The 14,702-nt window shown below is 44.3% G+C and overlaps 1 protein-coding gene across 2 annotated transcripts in view; it reads right to left on the reverse strand.

The window, feature by feature from the left end:
* Positions 1 to 1,345: 1,345 nt before the first annotated feature.
* The window catches only part of YPEL2 (yippee like 2), a 75,813-nt gene continuing 62,456 nt past the window's right edge, over positions 1,346 to 14,702 (reverse strand). For both annotated transcript variants that reach the window (XM_055131646.1, XM_004608620.2), the window contains 3 exons: positions 9,949 to 9,992; positions 8,948 to 9,056; positions 1,346 to 6,259 (listed from right to left, as the gene is read on the reverse strand). In XM_055131646.1, coding sequence (XP_054987621.1) covers positions 6,170 to 6,259; positions 8,948 to 9,056; positions 9,949 to 9,992 — 243 coding nt within the window. In that variant the 3' untranslated portion in view covers positions 1,346 to 6,169. The remainder of the gene's footprint in view (positions 6,260 to 8,947; positions 9,057 to 9,948; positions 9,993 to 14,702) is intronic.

Raw genomic sequence — 14,702 nt, forward strand, 5'->3', positions numbered from 1 at the left:
CAATGTTCTAACACTTGTCACTTCACCAGTGTACATTTCCCAGCACCAATGTCCCCAGTTTCCCTCCAGTGTCCCATCTCCAGCCTGCCTCTATGGCAGACACTTTCCTTCCCTCTCTCCTCTCTCCCTCTCCACCCTCCACCCCCTTTTCAGGCACTGTGGCTTGTTATTGAAGGGATGTTATGAATATCACTTTACCTCCTTTCAGCACTCAATTCTTGTCCAGAGCGATTATTTCCAGCTATTGTGGAAACGATCATAGTGGTTCGTTCTCTGTCCTAACTGCACTCCCCCTCACCTCCATCCCCACCCCCCTCTTACGAAGCTGTGATTCTCAAACCTCTTGATTCGATTCTCAACCCACACCCTATCTATGGCTCCAGCCTGCCATTCAGGAAACAGAACTAACTATCAAATAGAAAATTTTTTGGCAGATCTGACTAAGCACACACCCATAATGTCATGGTTATTTTGCTCTCCTGTGGGTTTTTTTCCATGAAATGAAAATCCTGTCTTTTCTGTTAGAAGAGCTTAGAGAAAGTCTTGAGCTGTATCATACCTTTATTTTACAAGATTTCAAGCCTGCTGACTGCAGCACTACGATTGTGTGTTTCTTCTGATGGTAAAGAAGAGTTGCTTGGGCCTGGAGCAATAGGACAGTGGGCAGTGTGCCTGCCTGTTGCTTGGCAGACCTGGGTTCCATCCCCAGCACATCATACGGTCCCTGAGTCCCTCTACGAGTAATAGCTGAGCACAAAGCCAGGAGTAAACTGAGCACTGCTGAAAGTGGACCAAAACCCAAAAGAACTGCTTTCAGTTATTCAGGCTGGTTTATTTTAAAAGTGTCTTGGCGGGGAATGGGAGAGTCGGGAAAAGGGTTGTTCACACTCAGCAGTGCTCAGAGGTGATTTCTGCTTCTGTGCTCAGGAGTGACCCCTGTGAGGTGCTGATGATTTGAGCCACGTAAAACCAGCACAGCCTTTGGCATAATTTTGTGGTTTTACTTTTTTCCCTTCACTTAATGCAATCAAATTTAAAGTGATTGGTATAAACAAAGTTGCAGAGTCTCAGACTAAGGGGCTTAGTGGAGTGAAGAGATAAAGACCACTCTTGCCAGCAAAAAGCATTTGCAGATAAGCAGGAGACCTGTTTTTTATTTATTAACCAAGCAACTGGCCTTGGAGAAAATAATCACAGGAGTCTATAACTTAGGGGTCTCAGTTGACAAGAGTGGTGAGTAAGGTCAGAAAGACAATTTCCTGCAGGCCTTAATAGTTACTTTAAATGTTAAAATGTCAGGATAAGATATGCTGGATCAAATAAAACAGATAAACCATCCGAAAACTAATATTTGAAAACTTTATTTTCTCAAATGAGCACCAACACAGATTGGAAATAGGACAGAAACAATGCACTTGTATCTAATACAGAATCACTATGTACAAATACAGGAAAAGGCAAAGACAGATTACTTAAAAATAATTATCTTTGTTACTGAAGCAAAGTGTCTTGAAAAATGCTACCAAAAAGAAAAAAAAAGAGGAAGCAAAATAAAATAACAAAACCCAAACCCAACAAATACCGTTTGTAAACAGAAGCATAAATAGACAGATTCTGTACTGAAAGATAATCTCTGCAGGTTGGAAAAAAGGGAACCAACTCTTGCTTTCACCAAAATATTGTACCCAAAACATACTGGCAGAGAGTTTGGTGATAAGAATAACTCGTCTTTTCTTGACCTTACCTTTCACTGCTGGCAGATTTTATAACTGTATTTTTAAATACCGTTTCTTTCCTCCACCTAGACCACTAGCATGTTCTTCATTTGAGGCAGATTCTTTTAAAATATGTAAGTTGACAGTTCAAGATTTGATTTCCCAGCTCCTTCTTTTGAACCTGAGGCAATCTGACCAGTTTTTTTTTTAAAGCTTTTTACCTAACAAGGTATGTATATAATTGCATTAATGCTCTTTCAGTTCCAATCTAGTCTAATCAATCGTTAACATGCTGCCGCTCCTGTAACAACCGGAGCCCTGGGCTACAGGATGAACACACTCACGTCTCAGAAACACAGATCAGACTCTGCTTTATCTTCACAAACAACAGGTTTCCTCTATGGTCTGTGAAAGTTGAGCACACAGAAAAAGATAAAAGAAGCTCGCTGGTAAGAGCTTCATGTGCAAGAAAACAAAATCCTTGTGGTTTGTGCTGTTGGTCCATTCAGAAACAAAACAACCAGAGAGAAATAGAAGAAGAACCTTATGTGCCCAAGGTGTAAACTGTAGGTAGTGTCCCCAGTAAAAAGAAAGCAAGAGGCACAATTCAAAGTGTTGCACACACATGCATTCACAGACAGACAGACAGACAGACAGACACACACACACACACACACACACACACACATTTATATACGAGATTCCAAATTGGAGGAAATTCTTCAAAGGACAATCACTCTAAACTGTCACTAAATTTAATTTTAGTTCATTTCATTTTCCATCCAATACTGGTGCAAGAAAATACTTCAACTCTCAACCTGATACTGTAGTGCTTTCTGTTCTACTGGGGCAAATTCGAGGAGGCCTTGCTTGATAGCCTCCACCCAGACGAAAGTGGTAAAAGACCTTAAAAAAAAATACATTGATGATCACTGTTTCCCTTAAAATATACTTCAAGAAACGCAGAGGAAACCATAGAATCAAAAAATCAAAACAAAAAGTGCTCTCAGGGAATCTGAGAAAACAGCACCAAATATATTATTTAAAAAATTAAATATTATTTACAAAAGCATATTTCACAAGCAAATGTTTCTTGTATACATGTGTGTACATATATATATATTCACTTGAAAATCTTTTTATAAAGGGGTTGCCTCTGTTGTATGCACTGACTCACCTGTCAGGGTTTCCTCTGTCCTATTCCCACGATGGTGCTGTCACAGGAGTTGAGGCAATACTCAGTCAGGTCTAGTTGACAGTCTACGGGCATCACATTTGACTGTATTTGATTCACATCAAATCAACCAATCAACAGTCTAAGACTAATATCCTGGGGGTTTGGTGTAATCCAGGACAGCTCTGGCCACACAACCTAGACTCAAACAGGAGATAGAACTCGGGAGTCTGCCGGCTTGTCTTCAGTTGAAAACGAAGGCAGCGTCTGGCTGAGGTACAGAACATCAGGTCTTTCCTTCTTGCTTCTCCCTTTCCCCTTGTCCCTGGACCCTCCCTAAGCTTTTACCATCAAACTCCAATTCCCTGAACTGAGCAGGGGAAAATGGGATGGATGAGGTCTTTGGTTATGCTCTGAGTCAATTTGGTGAGAAAATTAAAGAATGAAGTGACTGAGGCCATCATGTCATCAGGTCACATGTCCCCACGGCTCAGCTGTGGTCACTCCAATACTGTTAGACTTTATGCAAGTCACAAATGGAGTTAGTTATAAGAAGCACTTTTGGTTTCATTGACACAAAGAGAAAGTCTAATAAGTTTTCTTTTTTTTTTTTCCTTGTACTTATGGGAAACTTTCTACATAGATCTCTTGCACCAAATAAGGTGCCAAGCACCCACTGGATACTCAATGGATAATGGAAAAAAAAAAACAGAACCAAGGTCTAAGAGAAGCCTGCTTTGATCCATGCCAGGTATGAGTTATACAGTTAAATCCACATAGTTAAGAGTTATGCCAGTTAGATCCATACAGTTAGAGGACTCCAAACCTAAGGAAAAATAGTGCCCCCTGAAAATTCTAGAGCATCCCAAATATTCATTTTCTGCATTACCCCATTGTATTTTGTTTTGGCTTAAAGACAAAACACCTACCCATTTGAAATGAATCTCAGTAGCCAGGCCATTTCCTGAGCAAAGAGATTCATCAGAATTCATGAATAAAGGCCACTGACCACTTCAAGGTGGGTGGGTAGGGGAGGCAGGGGAAGAAAATCCATGATCTCTGTTCTAACAAGTCAGCATAGGAATGTTAAAATTGAAAAAACAAAACCCACAAAACTCTTTTTGAGATGATGGGTTTGGGGCTCAGAAAGAAACTTTTTCTGGGAGCAGAAATAAAATGTTATGTCTGAACCTCAGATGTGGGGAAAACTCCTAGTACTAAAGCACCAAAAGTTGAGGGGCAAAAAGTTTTAGGGAACAAAATTCTTGTGCTGAGAACCTTTGGCCTTCCAGAGGCTGCTGCTCGCCGGTGCTGCCCTGCCTCACTGGGCCTGCCGACCCCACCGCAGAACACAGCAGCTTGGCTGCCCACCAGCCATTAGCAACAGAGACACAAAAATGTTTTTCCATGGGAACACCCTCCCAGTGGAAATCTGGTTCAATTCTGAAAATGTCTGGGGTTGACACTTTAATTTCGATTCATCATCTCACAGATTCTTCTAATTTTTCAGATTCGTGATTCTGGGACTCACTTTTTATGACTTTTTTCATATGCGTTTTGCTGGGGAGTTGTACTCAGTGGTGCTCAGGAGGTACTCCCAACACAGTGTTGGGGGATCACCCCTAGTGGTACATAGGGGCCCACAGGGTGCCAGGTATCAAACATAGGCCTCCTGCATGCAACATGTATGCTCAGTCCACTTAGTGATCTCTCTGGCCCACTTTGTGACAAGCTGACTTTACCCATAGGATCAGCCTACTGGGAGAATGAGATGCTGAGATTTACCTAATATAACCTGCCTTTACAAATAAGAAGATTTTCCATGAAACTCAGTTAAATGAGTTTTAGTCATGCACCATGTACTGGTTGAATTGCTATAGAACAGACTTCACAGTGTTGATTAAATGTTAACAAATCCCTCTCTCTCTCATGAGCCTTAGAGGGATTTGTTCTCTGCTTCCCAAAGATACTGAAGTTTGGATGAGAAGGTAAGGGATGGGAGGTAATAATGGAATCTGTAACTTAAAAGTCTCACGTCAAATTTGAAGAGAACAGTTAGGGGCCTGAGGAACTTAGTGGCCCTGTTATCACTAAGCTCCCGATGGTGTTTTCTATATTGTACAATGACAGCATTGGAGAAAAACATCCACAACTCTATGTACAAAAAGTTGCTGATCTTTCAGAAGCTACTGCAAACCAGAGAGGAAAGATGCACCTTACCAGTAACGGTTCAGTCTAAACAATTCCCACTACTGCACCCCCAAACTTCCCTACTTTTCACAAGCTCTTATTATTAAAGGTCAAGGAAAAAAAAAAAAAGGAAATGCTAACTGGTTCTGCTTTTTTGATTCTGGCCTAATATCTGAGACATTTTTGCAGAGGCTTCCAAATAGCAGCTCCCTTAGTTCCCTGATCTCTATACTAATTACTGAGTTTATTTTGTTGCTCATTAAAACCTTTGGGAAGTTTGGCTCTTGCACCCACTGTACATAGCAATCCCCTCGCCTCTCTCCTACAGTGGCTAATGAGGGAAAGATTACCCAGAGGAGCAACAGAGACAGAGAATCATCGAAAGCCTTTTGGGCCTTTCCCAAGTCACTCATTGCTGCCAGGACACTCTCCAGCTTGGCCCAGGTCCCTGGCCCCACCAGCTAGAATTAGGGTCACTTCTTGTGTTCATTTGATAACCTGGCACATCCGACGTCAGGAACAGAAGCATCTGATCAGACAGAGTATGCAGTCATGAGGTATTTTTTTTTTCTTTGTCCTTTTAGACAAGTTGATTATTTCAAGCCTAAGTTACCAGGTTTCTGGGAGCAGCACAATTTTGTTCCTACCTCTACCTCCCAGTCCCTGGCCCACCCCCGAGACCATTAAGGTTCCTTTTCTTTCCCTCTTCTTCACACCCCCAAGCTGGGCCACTAGGCTCCCGCCAAGAGGCCATCAGGCAGCACTTACACACAGGCCCAGGGGCCCAAATCAAGAGGCGCTGCCGCCATGTGGTCAGGTATCTGTTCCTTTTGTTGAAATGTTTTCAGCCAACACCAGAACAGAGAGAGAAGCCAGGATCAACTCACAAACAGATACAAAGCAAAGAGACAGAGAGACAGCAATTTAGGGGCCGGTCACCGGAAGGATGGTGTCAGGGTGGGAGAATGCCCCAGATGGCAAGGCCCCTAAATGGATGGAACCAAAGTGTTCATCACGCTCTCACGCTTGGGGAGAATGTTCAGTTGGATGGCATTCACGTGGACACTGGTTTGGGCGGACGCTCTCTGGATCAGTCCCAGCCATTGTCCTTGATCATGTGTGCTAGTTCAATGATGTATTTGCCTTCTTTATACTTCTGGCTGCTTTCAAAAGCATGTTCCTAGGAAACAAAGGTGAGAAAAGGACACCGAATGACCGACTGCAGACCAGCAGGGCCAATGGCTGGCATCTGGAGTATTGTCATCTGGTCCCGGCTTCACCCAGACTCAGCTGGAGAATTTCTCCACTCAAGCTCTGTCCCCTTCCAGAATGACAGCACTAGGTGATACCAGGACTTTTTCAACATTTACAATAACATTTTGTTTCTTAACATTTATAGAAGAATTTATTTCATTTTGATTCATGACTAGTACAAACCTTTGCTCACAATCTCAGCAACTCAGGGTTGCACACATGTCGGGCATGTGCTTTGTAACGGAGTCCAGCCCCCAGCTACTCTATTTTAAAAGTCTCAACTTCCAGTGAGTACGTCCCTTTTCCTGTTTTTCTCTATAACACTCATCACTTTCAAACATACGTTATAACTTAACATCTATTTTTACTGTTGCTCTATCCCTACTGCCGAGAGACTGGAAGGTCTTTAGTTATAACTGCTGACTGTGTATGTCTGGGCCTGTGTGTATAAATACCTACACGATGTACATATATATAATGTCCAGGGCTGGAGAGATAGTTGGGGAAGGGAACATGGTGCTTGCCTTGCACCCTGACTCTGAATTCAACAACCCCACCCCCAGCCCTTCAGAACATATGGTCCCTTGAGCACTGCAGGAGTGATCCCTGATCACAGAGCCAGGAGTAGGCCCTGAGCACAGTCAGGTGTGGCCCCCAAAATACATGTATCTAAGGAGAACCTAAGTAAGTTCTGATGCTAGCCAGAAATCTGCCCTATGGATTCATCCATAAAGTTCCTGGAACATTCCTGCTGGTTTCTAGGAACAGGAAAAAGTCTGGTAATAATTTAAAACTGTATTGTTAGGCTTAGAGAAAAGATAATGGGCGAGAAAAACAAGGCCTGGTGAGGCCAAACGGGAAGGCCTCCTTTATTTTGTTTGTCTTGCTTGCTTCTGTGTCAGATGTGTTCAAGTCTGCTTTTTTGTTACTCCCATTCTCAAAGGCTATGGGAGCTGAATGAAGTCGAGGCTGAAGGGGAACCTGGTAGTCCCGCTGATGCTCTCAGAGAAAAAAAAAAACACCTGACAGGTGACTGTTCTCACCTGACAGCACTGAGGGCTCTTCCAGCTCATAAGCCCCGCCAACCAGAGTCTTGCATGAGTTTAAGACAAGGGTTATTATATCTGCATGCACAGATACAAACCCCGTGGGTATCATCTACAAAATACTGGCTGTTCGACTGCAAAGCTCTCCCTCCTGAGCTCCCAAATTAATTAGTAACACATTCCTCAATAGAAGCGTGCTGGCTCCATATTAGGGTGCTCAGTAAATGAGGGGGGGGCAAAAAACTAATTAGGAAAGTGTGACTATCTCTATTAAACAAAAAGACAACAGGGAAAAAAAAAGTCTCCAAGTCATGGAGCACTTGTAAAATATGAGAGTTAGACCACAGGTGTCAGATCTAGAGTTCACAGAACACCCATAGTACAGCAGGTTGGGCACTTGCCTTGCATGTAGTCAACCAGGGTTCAATACCCAACAGCCCATATGATCCCCCAAGCACTGCCAGGAGTGACTCCTGAGTGCAGAGTCAGAAGTTAACCCCTGAGCATCACTGTGCATGGCACCAAACCCCCCCAAAGTATATCAAAGTTAATTATAAATTTTTCATTCTCAGCAGAAAAGGACCCCATAATTATAGGAAGGTAGGGATAAGAATTGTTCTATGTGTGTGTGTGCACAAAGCAGGGTAAGATGGATTTGCTAACATGGGGTTTATTTAGCATTAAACACATCTCCCTCTCTCTTCCCATAGGAAAGGAATGCTCCTTCACTCTTAGAGATGCCAAAAAGATGTTTCTGTTAAGTTAAAACAAACAAACATGTGTCCCAGTTGTGAAAGCCTAGCCAGGATTATTAGACCAACAGACACTGACTAATGTTTGATGATGCCTAACACAGGACAAGACTTTTTATTTTGGTTGTATTTTTTTTTTGGGGGGGGGGGCATACCAAGCTATCCTAGGGCTTATTCCTGGCTCTGTGCTTTAGGGTCACTTCTGGTGGACTCAGTAGGCCATAAGTGGTGCTGAGATTGACTCCAAATAAACCGCATGCAAGGGAAGTGCCCTACCTACTGTGCTATCTGTGTGGCCCTAAGTCCTGGCTCCCCTATACACCCCTATCCTGGTCTGGCCACTTATGGACGTGGGTACAACAGCTCTACTACAACATTCCCTAAGCCTCAGGCTCCTCAACCACAAAAGAGTAAAATATGACTTACAGAACCAAAGAGAAAGCTCATCAGTGTGAGTGCATGATTCACATGCCGGAGGCTGGGGTTCCATTCCCGGCATCGCATGGTCGGCTGAGTACTTGTGGGAATGATTTCATCACTGAGCTGGGAATAGCCCTGGAGCACTGCCAGGTGTGACCCAAACCCCCAAACCAACCAACCAATCAATCAAAGTGTATAGTGTATGTATTTTGGGGGCAGTTGTGTGTGTTCTGATCCATTCTTTGAGCTGGTCTGGCCTGGCAACTCCACAAGGCCACGGGAAATGAGCAGGGAAAAGAAAGGTTCTGGGCTCATCCCTTCACAGCCCTCCCCTTGCGCCTCCTCCCCTCCTCCCCCCCCCCCACCCCGCATCAGACTCGAGATATAAATACTCACATATTTCCAGCCCAGCGTGGTTTTGCAGTTTTCACAGTAAATGTCTGCGACTGCATGTAATCCTGTTAGCAACACTCGCTCCTCGGCTGGCCCGCAGCCCACGTTAACTCTACCAAAGGACAGAGAAAGAGAAAGGGATCCGTCACATGCTCATCATCCGTACTCAAGATCAGCTCCCAGCACAAAAGGAACTGAGAATGGCCATCTCAAATGACTGTCAAGCTTCAAAACTGAAATCAGTAACAGTTCCCAGGGTCCTCAGGTAAGCACCCTGTTCATTTCAGCCCTGCCGGATCTGAGTCCATGAATCAACTGCAAATGAGTTTCATGGTTGAGAATGCACTTGGAATTCCTCTAAATGTGTTTTATTTTGTAGTTTGAGGTAACAGGCTAAAACCAGCCATGAGAATAGATACTCTGAGGTTACTGAGGTCTGCACACAGCCAGGAGATGTCAAACATGGGTTATATATCCTTGTCCTGATTGCAAGGATGAATGAGCCCCGTGGGATAAACGTACTAAATGCCTCCACAAAGCCAGTTAGCTCAAGCCGAATGTGCTGTGAGCCTGTCACACTTCATCAGGCACGTGTGAGAGGGGTCTACCTTTCCCCAGAGAGGATGCCCCTCTGCCTCTAGACAACTGAGATGGGGAGACCTTTCCCTGAGCCCCACTCTCCCTTCTGCTGACCACAGGCTCTTCCCTCAGCCCTCCTCTCCCCCAGACCACTGGTCAGTCTGGTTAGGAGGCTCTCACTCAAATACTTTCTCTTCCTCTCTGTGAGGCGGCAGCACCCTGATGCCTACCAGGATGAGTGAATGGGGCATTTTTAACCAAAGATACTACCGGAAAATGTCCTGCAGGTAACAGACTCCCACTGGTGGAGGGCCGTGGTTCGATGGTTGCATATCGTGGCTGAGGGCAGGGCCCATGGGCTCACTAAGTGCTGCTTATCCCAACCCATGCAACAGTACACAAAAAACAGACTCTGAGATACTCACACTGAGTTAAAGAGGTATGCGCGTCCTTGACTTCCTTGGAACGACTACAACACACACAAAAAAAATCCATATCAACAGTCAGATCTCCATGTTACCCCCATGCCAGAACCTGGTCCCCAAGAAAGCTAAATCAATTGAGATATCCACAATCCTCCACTTAGGAACCCAGTCTGTATCATAACCATCGGATCTTTTTGGACTGGTGCCATAATGAAGGGAACAGAATGCCGGTTAACAGGCCCATGGGCAAGGGACATTGGGAATGATGGGCAGGCAGAACCAAATGATCCCCAGAACTGGGTTCTGCCTACATTTGCTCTGTTATCACCAGATCGGGTGAAAACCTAAACACAGCATTACTGAAATCTTCCCTTTTGACTTTACTGAGAATAAATCCACATGGATCTTTCCTTGGACCCTCTTGATTTCAGCCACCCGTGCAGTGTGCTACAGCTTTCCTCATGTGGCCTAGGACAGAGAAACCAGCAATAAGAGCTTTTGTAGGCTCTCTGGGTCCAAGCCCACAAAAGACAATTCTAGCACAAGAATAAACCCTTACCCCCACACTTCCCACCTGTCTGGCCTTCTTGTAGATCCTAATTGCCCTGGCAGCTACAATCTCCCCTGGAAGAGAACATGGGAGGTGTCAGCAACTTGATCTGAGGATCACAGGAACACTTACTGAGTAGGGATCCTGTTTTAACTTCCAGCTTAACTACGACCTTCTTTCTTCCGGCTGGAGGGTGACAGAAACAGGAGCCAGAAGAACGTGCCATGCAAACCTGGCATCCGCTTCCACTAATAGAGGCCCTTCTCCCCATTTTCCTTCTCTGGTTACATGGAAACACCGGGCTGACATGAGCCAGCCATGTTCTGCAATGCAGCCTGCATTTTTAATGTCACCTGACATCCAAGCCCTGAAGTAAACATCCTAGTCTTGTCTAAAACCGATTCTAAAAATAAGTAAAGGGCTTTTCCTACAACCTGTTACTCAGTGGCTGGAGAAATCTGAAGCTGATGGGTTAGCAGATGAACAAAGGGTGGGCGAGAATCAGACAGGACACAGATCACTGCACAGGAAATGGCCATTATCAGAATCAGCACAAGTCTTGACTCGTGGGAAGAATGCCTTGGGGACAGTGAGACTGCTGGCTCCAACATTAGCCAGGTCTTCACTGCCCGTGTTCCCAGCCTCAAACCATAACCCGGCCTCTGCTCTCTTTGTCTCTTGAAACATTCCTGGGGGCACATAGAAGCCCAAAGTCTCACATCTGAGCAGCTACAAATATCACAGCCTCAAAACTTGGAACCTGGACATTCATGCCAAGCACTCGAGGAGACAATGTCCCAGGGACATGGGCATCGCATTTTATTAATATAAACATTATTTAAGGGGCCGGAGTGATAGTACAGCAGGTAGGGCATTTGCCTTACACACAGCCGACCCAGGTTCAATCCCCGGCATCGCATATGGTCCTGCAGCACTTCCAGGAGTAATTTCTGAGTGCAGAGCCAGGAATAAAGGGAAGTCCCTTTTGTCCTCATGGACCACCTACAAGTGAGATCATCTGGCAAGACCATGTGTTTCAGAAAATCTGTTAGTTCCACTCCAGGTACAAAGATATCGAAGGACTGCAGGGTGTCAACAGCCTCTCAGTCTGACCCGAGCAGCCGGTACAGTTTCTTTTCTTGCCAATTTCCTCTATAATCAAGATTAGACTATCAAATGCCTCAACCTCCTTGTGCCCCTAATCCTCCAGCCTTCACTCCCCACTCACCAACAGACCCTCCCAGCAGATTGCAACTCTCTAGTTTGTCTTATGAAACTCAATAAACTGAATAATACAGTATCAGGCTCCTTTTCCCCTTGGCTTCCTTTATTCAGTCAAATTCTTTGAAGATTCGCCTTTATTGTTACCGATCAATAGTTCATTTTTTCTCATTGCTGGCCGATATTTCACTTTACCAAGTCTATTGATTGATGGTTTGATTTTTAGCAAGAAACTTGGACTAGCTGACCTCCACGTCCTCTTCCACCTCCAAGATTATTTGTGGAAGCCTCTAAAAAACATTTGTCAAAATCAGAATTTATAAGGAGGAGCCAATGGGAAAACAAATTCTAGAGAACCGCCAAGAGGGAAACTATACCATGAAGCAACACAGCTTTACCATTTATGACAGGAAAATATGTTTATTTCCAAATACCCATAGATCATCTCCTAGCTGGAGGTGCAATTCGGCTCCCCAAGAAGATTCAAGAAATAATCCTCCAGGGTAGGGAAAAGTACCTATATTTTATTTCAAAAACAATAGCTTCACCACCAGTCATAACATATAATTGCCTTTGGGATCACCCCTAGGGCTGGTGTGTCTGGGTTCAGTGCAGCAAACGCAATTCCAGCTACGTCCTTCTTCTGTCTTTGCTTTTAGTACATCATGAAACATTTCTCTGCCACAGGATGCCAATAATGAGGCTGATGTTATAAAAATAGGATCTTTAAACAGTAGGATTCTTGTCAATTTTTTTTTTGCAATGGGATACAGAACCACACACAAAAAAAGGTTCACTTAGAGCAAAGTGCTTAAAACTGTAAAGAGAAGTCACACATTTTTCTTTTGCAAAAAATGAACATTCCAAGCAGGATGACCCTAGTGGTGAAGGGTAGCTGACAGCAGTATGTTACTTGGCAGCATTTTACAGAAAAACATACTAAATCTTCCCCTTCAAAGTAAAGGTGACATTTTAACAAAGAACGGGAATGTAACTTCAAACAAGAAAGAAAGTGGCACTTTGGAGGACTATTCAGCAATGTTTTCATTTTATATGATCTCTGAAATTAAAATCAACTCAAACTGAAACAATTTTAGGAGAAAATCATGTATGTTAGAAAAGATCTCCTAATGAGCCCAACAGAAGCATATCTTATAAAAAGAAACTACTCAATTGAACTTCAAAATTTTTAATTTTCAGTTGTCTCTGAAAAACAAAACTGTTAAGAGAATGAAAAGCTGAACCATGGCCTTAGAGAAAATATCTGCAAATTGCCTAACAGGAGGCCTTGTATGTCTGATAGAAAAAAAAAAAAGCTCTGTAAATGCCACATGAGAATGAGGGAAGGAAGAAATGACCAAGAGGATGGGGGCTGCAGCGATAGTATAGCTAATAAGACATTTGCCTTGCATGCAACTGACCTACGTTTAACTCTTGGGGCCCATTTGATCCCCTGAGCACAGAGCCAGAAGTGAGCCCTGAGCACCACCTGTTTTGTGCTTCCCCCCTCCAAAAAAAAAAGGGAGCCAAGCGCCCAAGGTCATTAAGATAAATATTAACACTAAACCCTAAATAAACGCAGAGTCCTGAGCTCCTGTAGAAAATGCCTGTGACTTTGGGCAGCCCTCAGGAGAAGAGAATTGCTGTGGAATTACAGGTGGCTGCAGAAACATGGGATAGGGGAGCACTGAGGATTGTGTCCATGTAGATCCCAGTGGCAACAGAACAAATGTCAGCTGCACACTTCCGAGGTCCAGGGGTTTCGGATGGGGGAGGGGTGTCTTTACAATTAACAACCCATACCCACTTAAATAGGAAGTTTAGTGACTAATACTAAATTTAGTGTTAATTGTAAATTTTCACTACCCAGTTAAATAGGAAGTTTAGTGACAGAATGAGAAGCCTGGGGCAGAGCCAGGACAGAATAGCGTCATACCCCAGGCCAATAGAAGAGCAAGTTCTTGACTAGGGAACACTTGCCCAGCCAAGACAACAGTCTCGGCCGCACCCAGCTCAGTGTCATCTGATGTCAGAAGGCCACACCCTCCAAAGAATGGAGGTACCAGCAGCTGATTAAGTCCAGTCACTACACAGGTTACTAGCCCACATACAGGTAAGGGAGTCCCAACTGCCACCCAGACCCTCCCAACATAGGCACTAAGGCATCATGGGATGTGGAATCTCAGACCATGACCCCAAAGTCAGCTCACTACTCAGGCTAGTCACTCTTCAATTTCACATCCCTGGCCTAACACCAACTGGGTCTTAGAGTCCAGCCCTTCTAGATGGCAGCATTTAAGCTGCTACTGCAGGCAACTGAGATCACTAAGACCCCGTGGATATCCAGGCCTACACCAACTCAGAACCACAGACACTGATGTGATTTTGCAAGTGTGAGGCCCTGATTACTGCTCAGGCCAGCTTGGACTGGATACTCACCACTGTCTAATAGCACTCCGCATAATGAGGAGACAGGAATTCAACCTCAGCTCCTCAAAACACTTTTTGTTTTGAGGCCACACCTAGCAGTGCACAGGGTCACTCCTGGCAAGCTCAGAGAACCATATGGGGTGCTGAGGACCAAACCCAGGTTTGCCACATGCATGGCAAGTACCCTACCCACTGTATTATTCCCAGCATCCCATATACACCACTGAAAAAATTTTTTAAAAAAGTGTTTGGAGTGTACGGAATCATCAAGGAGTGATTCCTGAGTATGGGGCTAAGAGTAACTCCTGAGAATTGCCAGGTGTAGCCCAAACTACATCCTACCCCCTTCCCAAAAAAAGATTCAGACAATCTTCAGGCTGCTAGAGAGAGAGTAGAGTGAGTAGGGTGCTTCCTTAGGACCTGTGTTCTACTGACACCACACATGGTCCTCTTGAGCACAATCAGGAGTGATCCCAGAGGGCAGAGCCCCAAAGTAAGTAAGCCCAAAAGTAAACCCAGCAAGCACTGTTGGGTATAGCCCCCAAACAAACAA

Source organism: Sorex araneus, chromosome 3, assembly GCF_027595985.1.
Source record: "Sorex araneus isolate mSorAra2 chromosome 3, mSorAra2.pri, whole genome shotgun sequence".
Classification (NCBI taxonomy): Eukaryota; Metazoa; Chordata; class Mammalia; order Eulipotyphla; family Soricidae; genus Sorex; species Sorex araneus.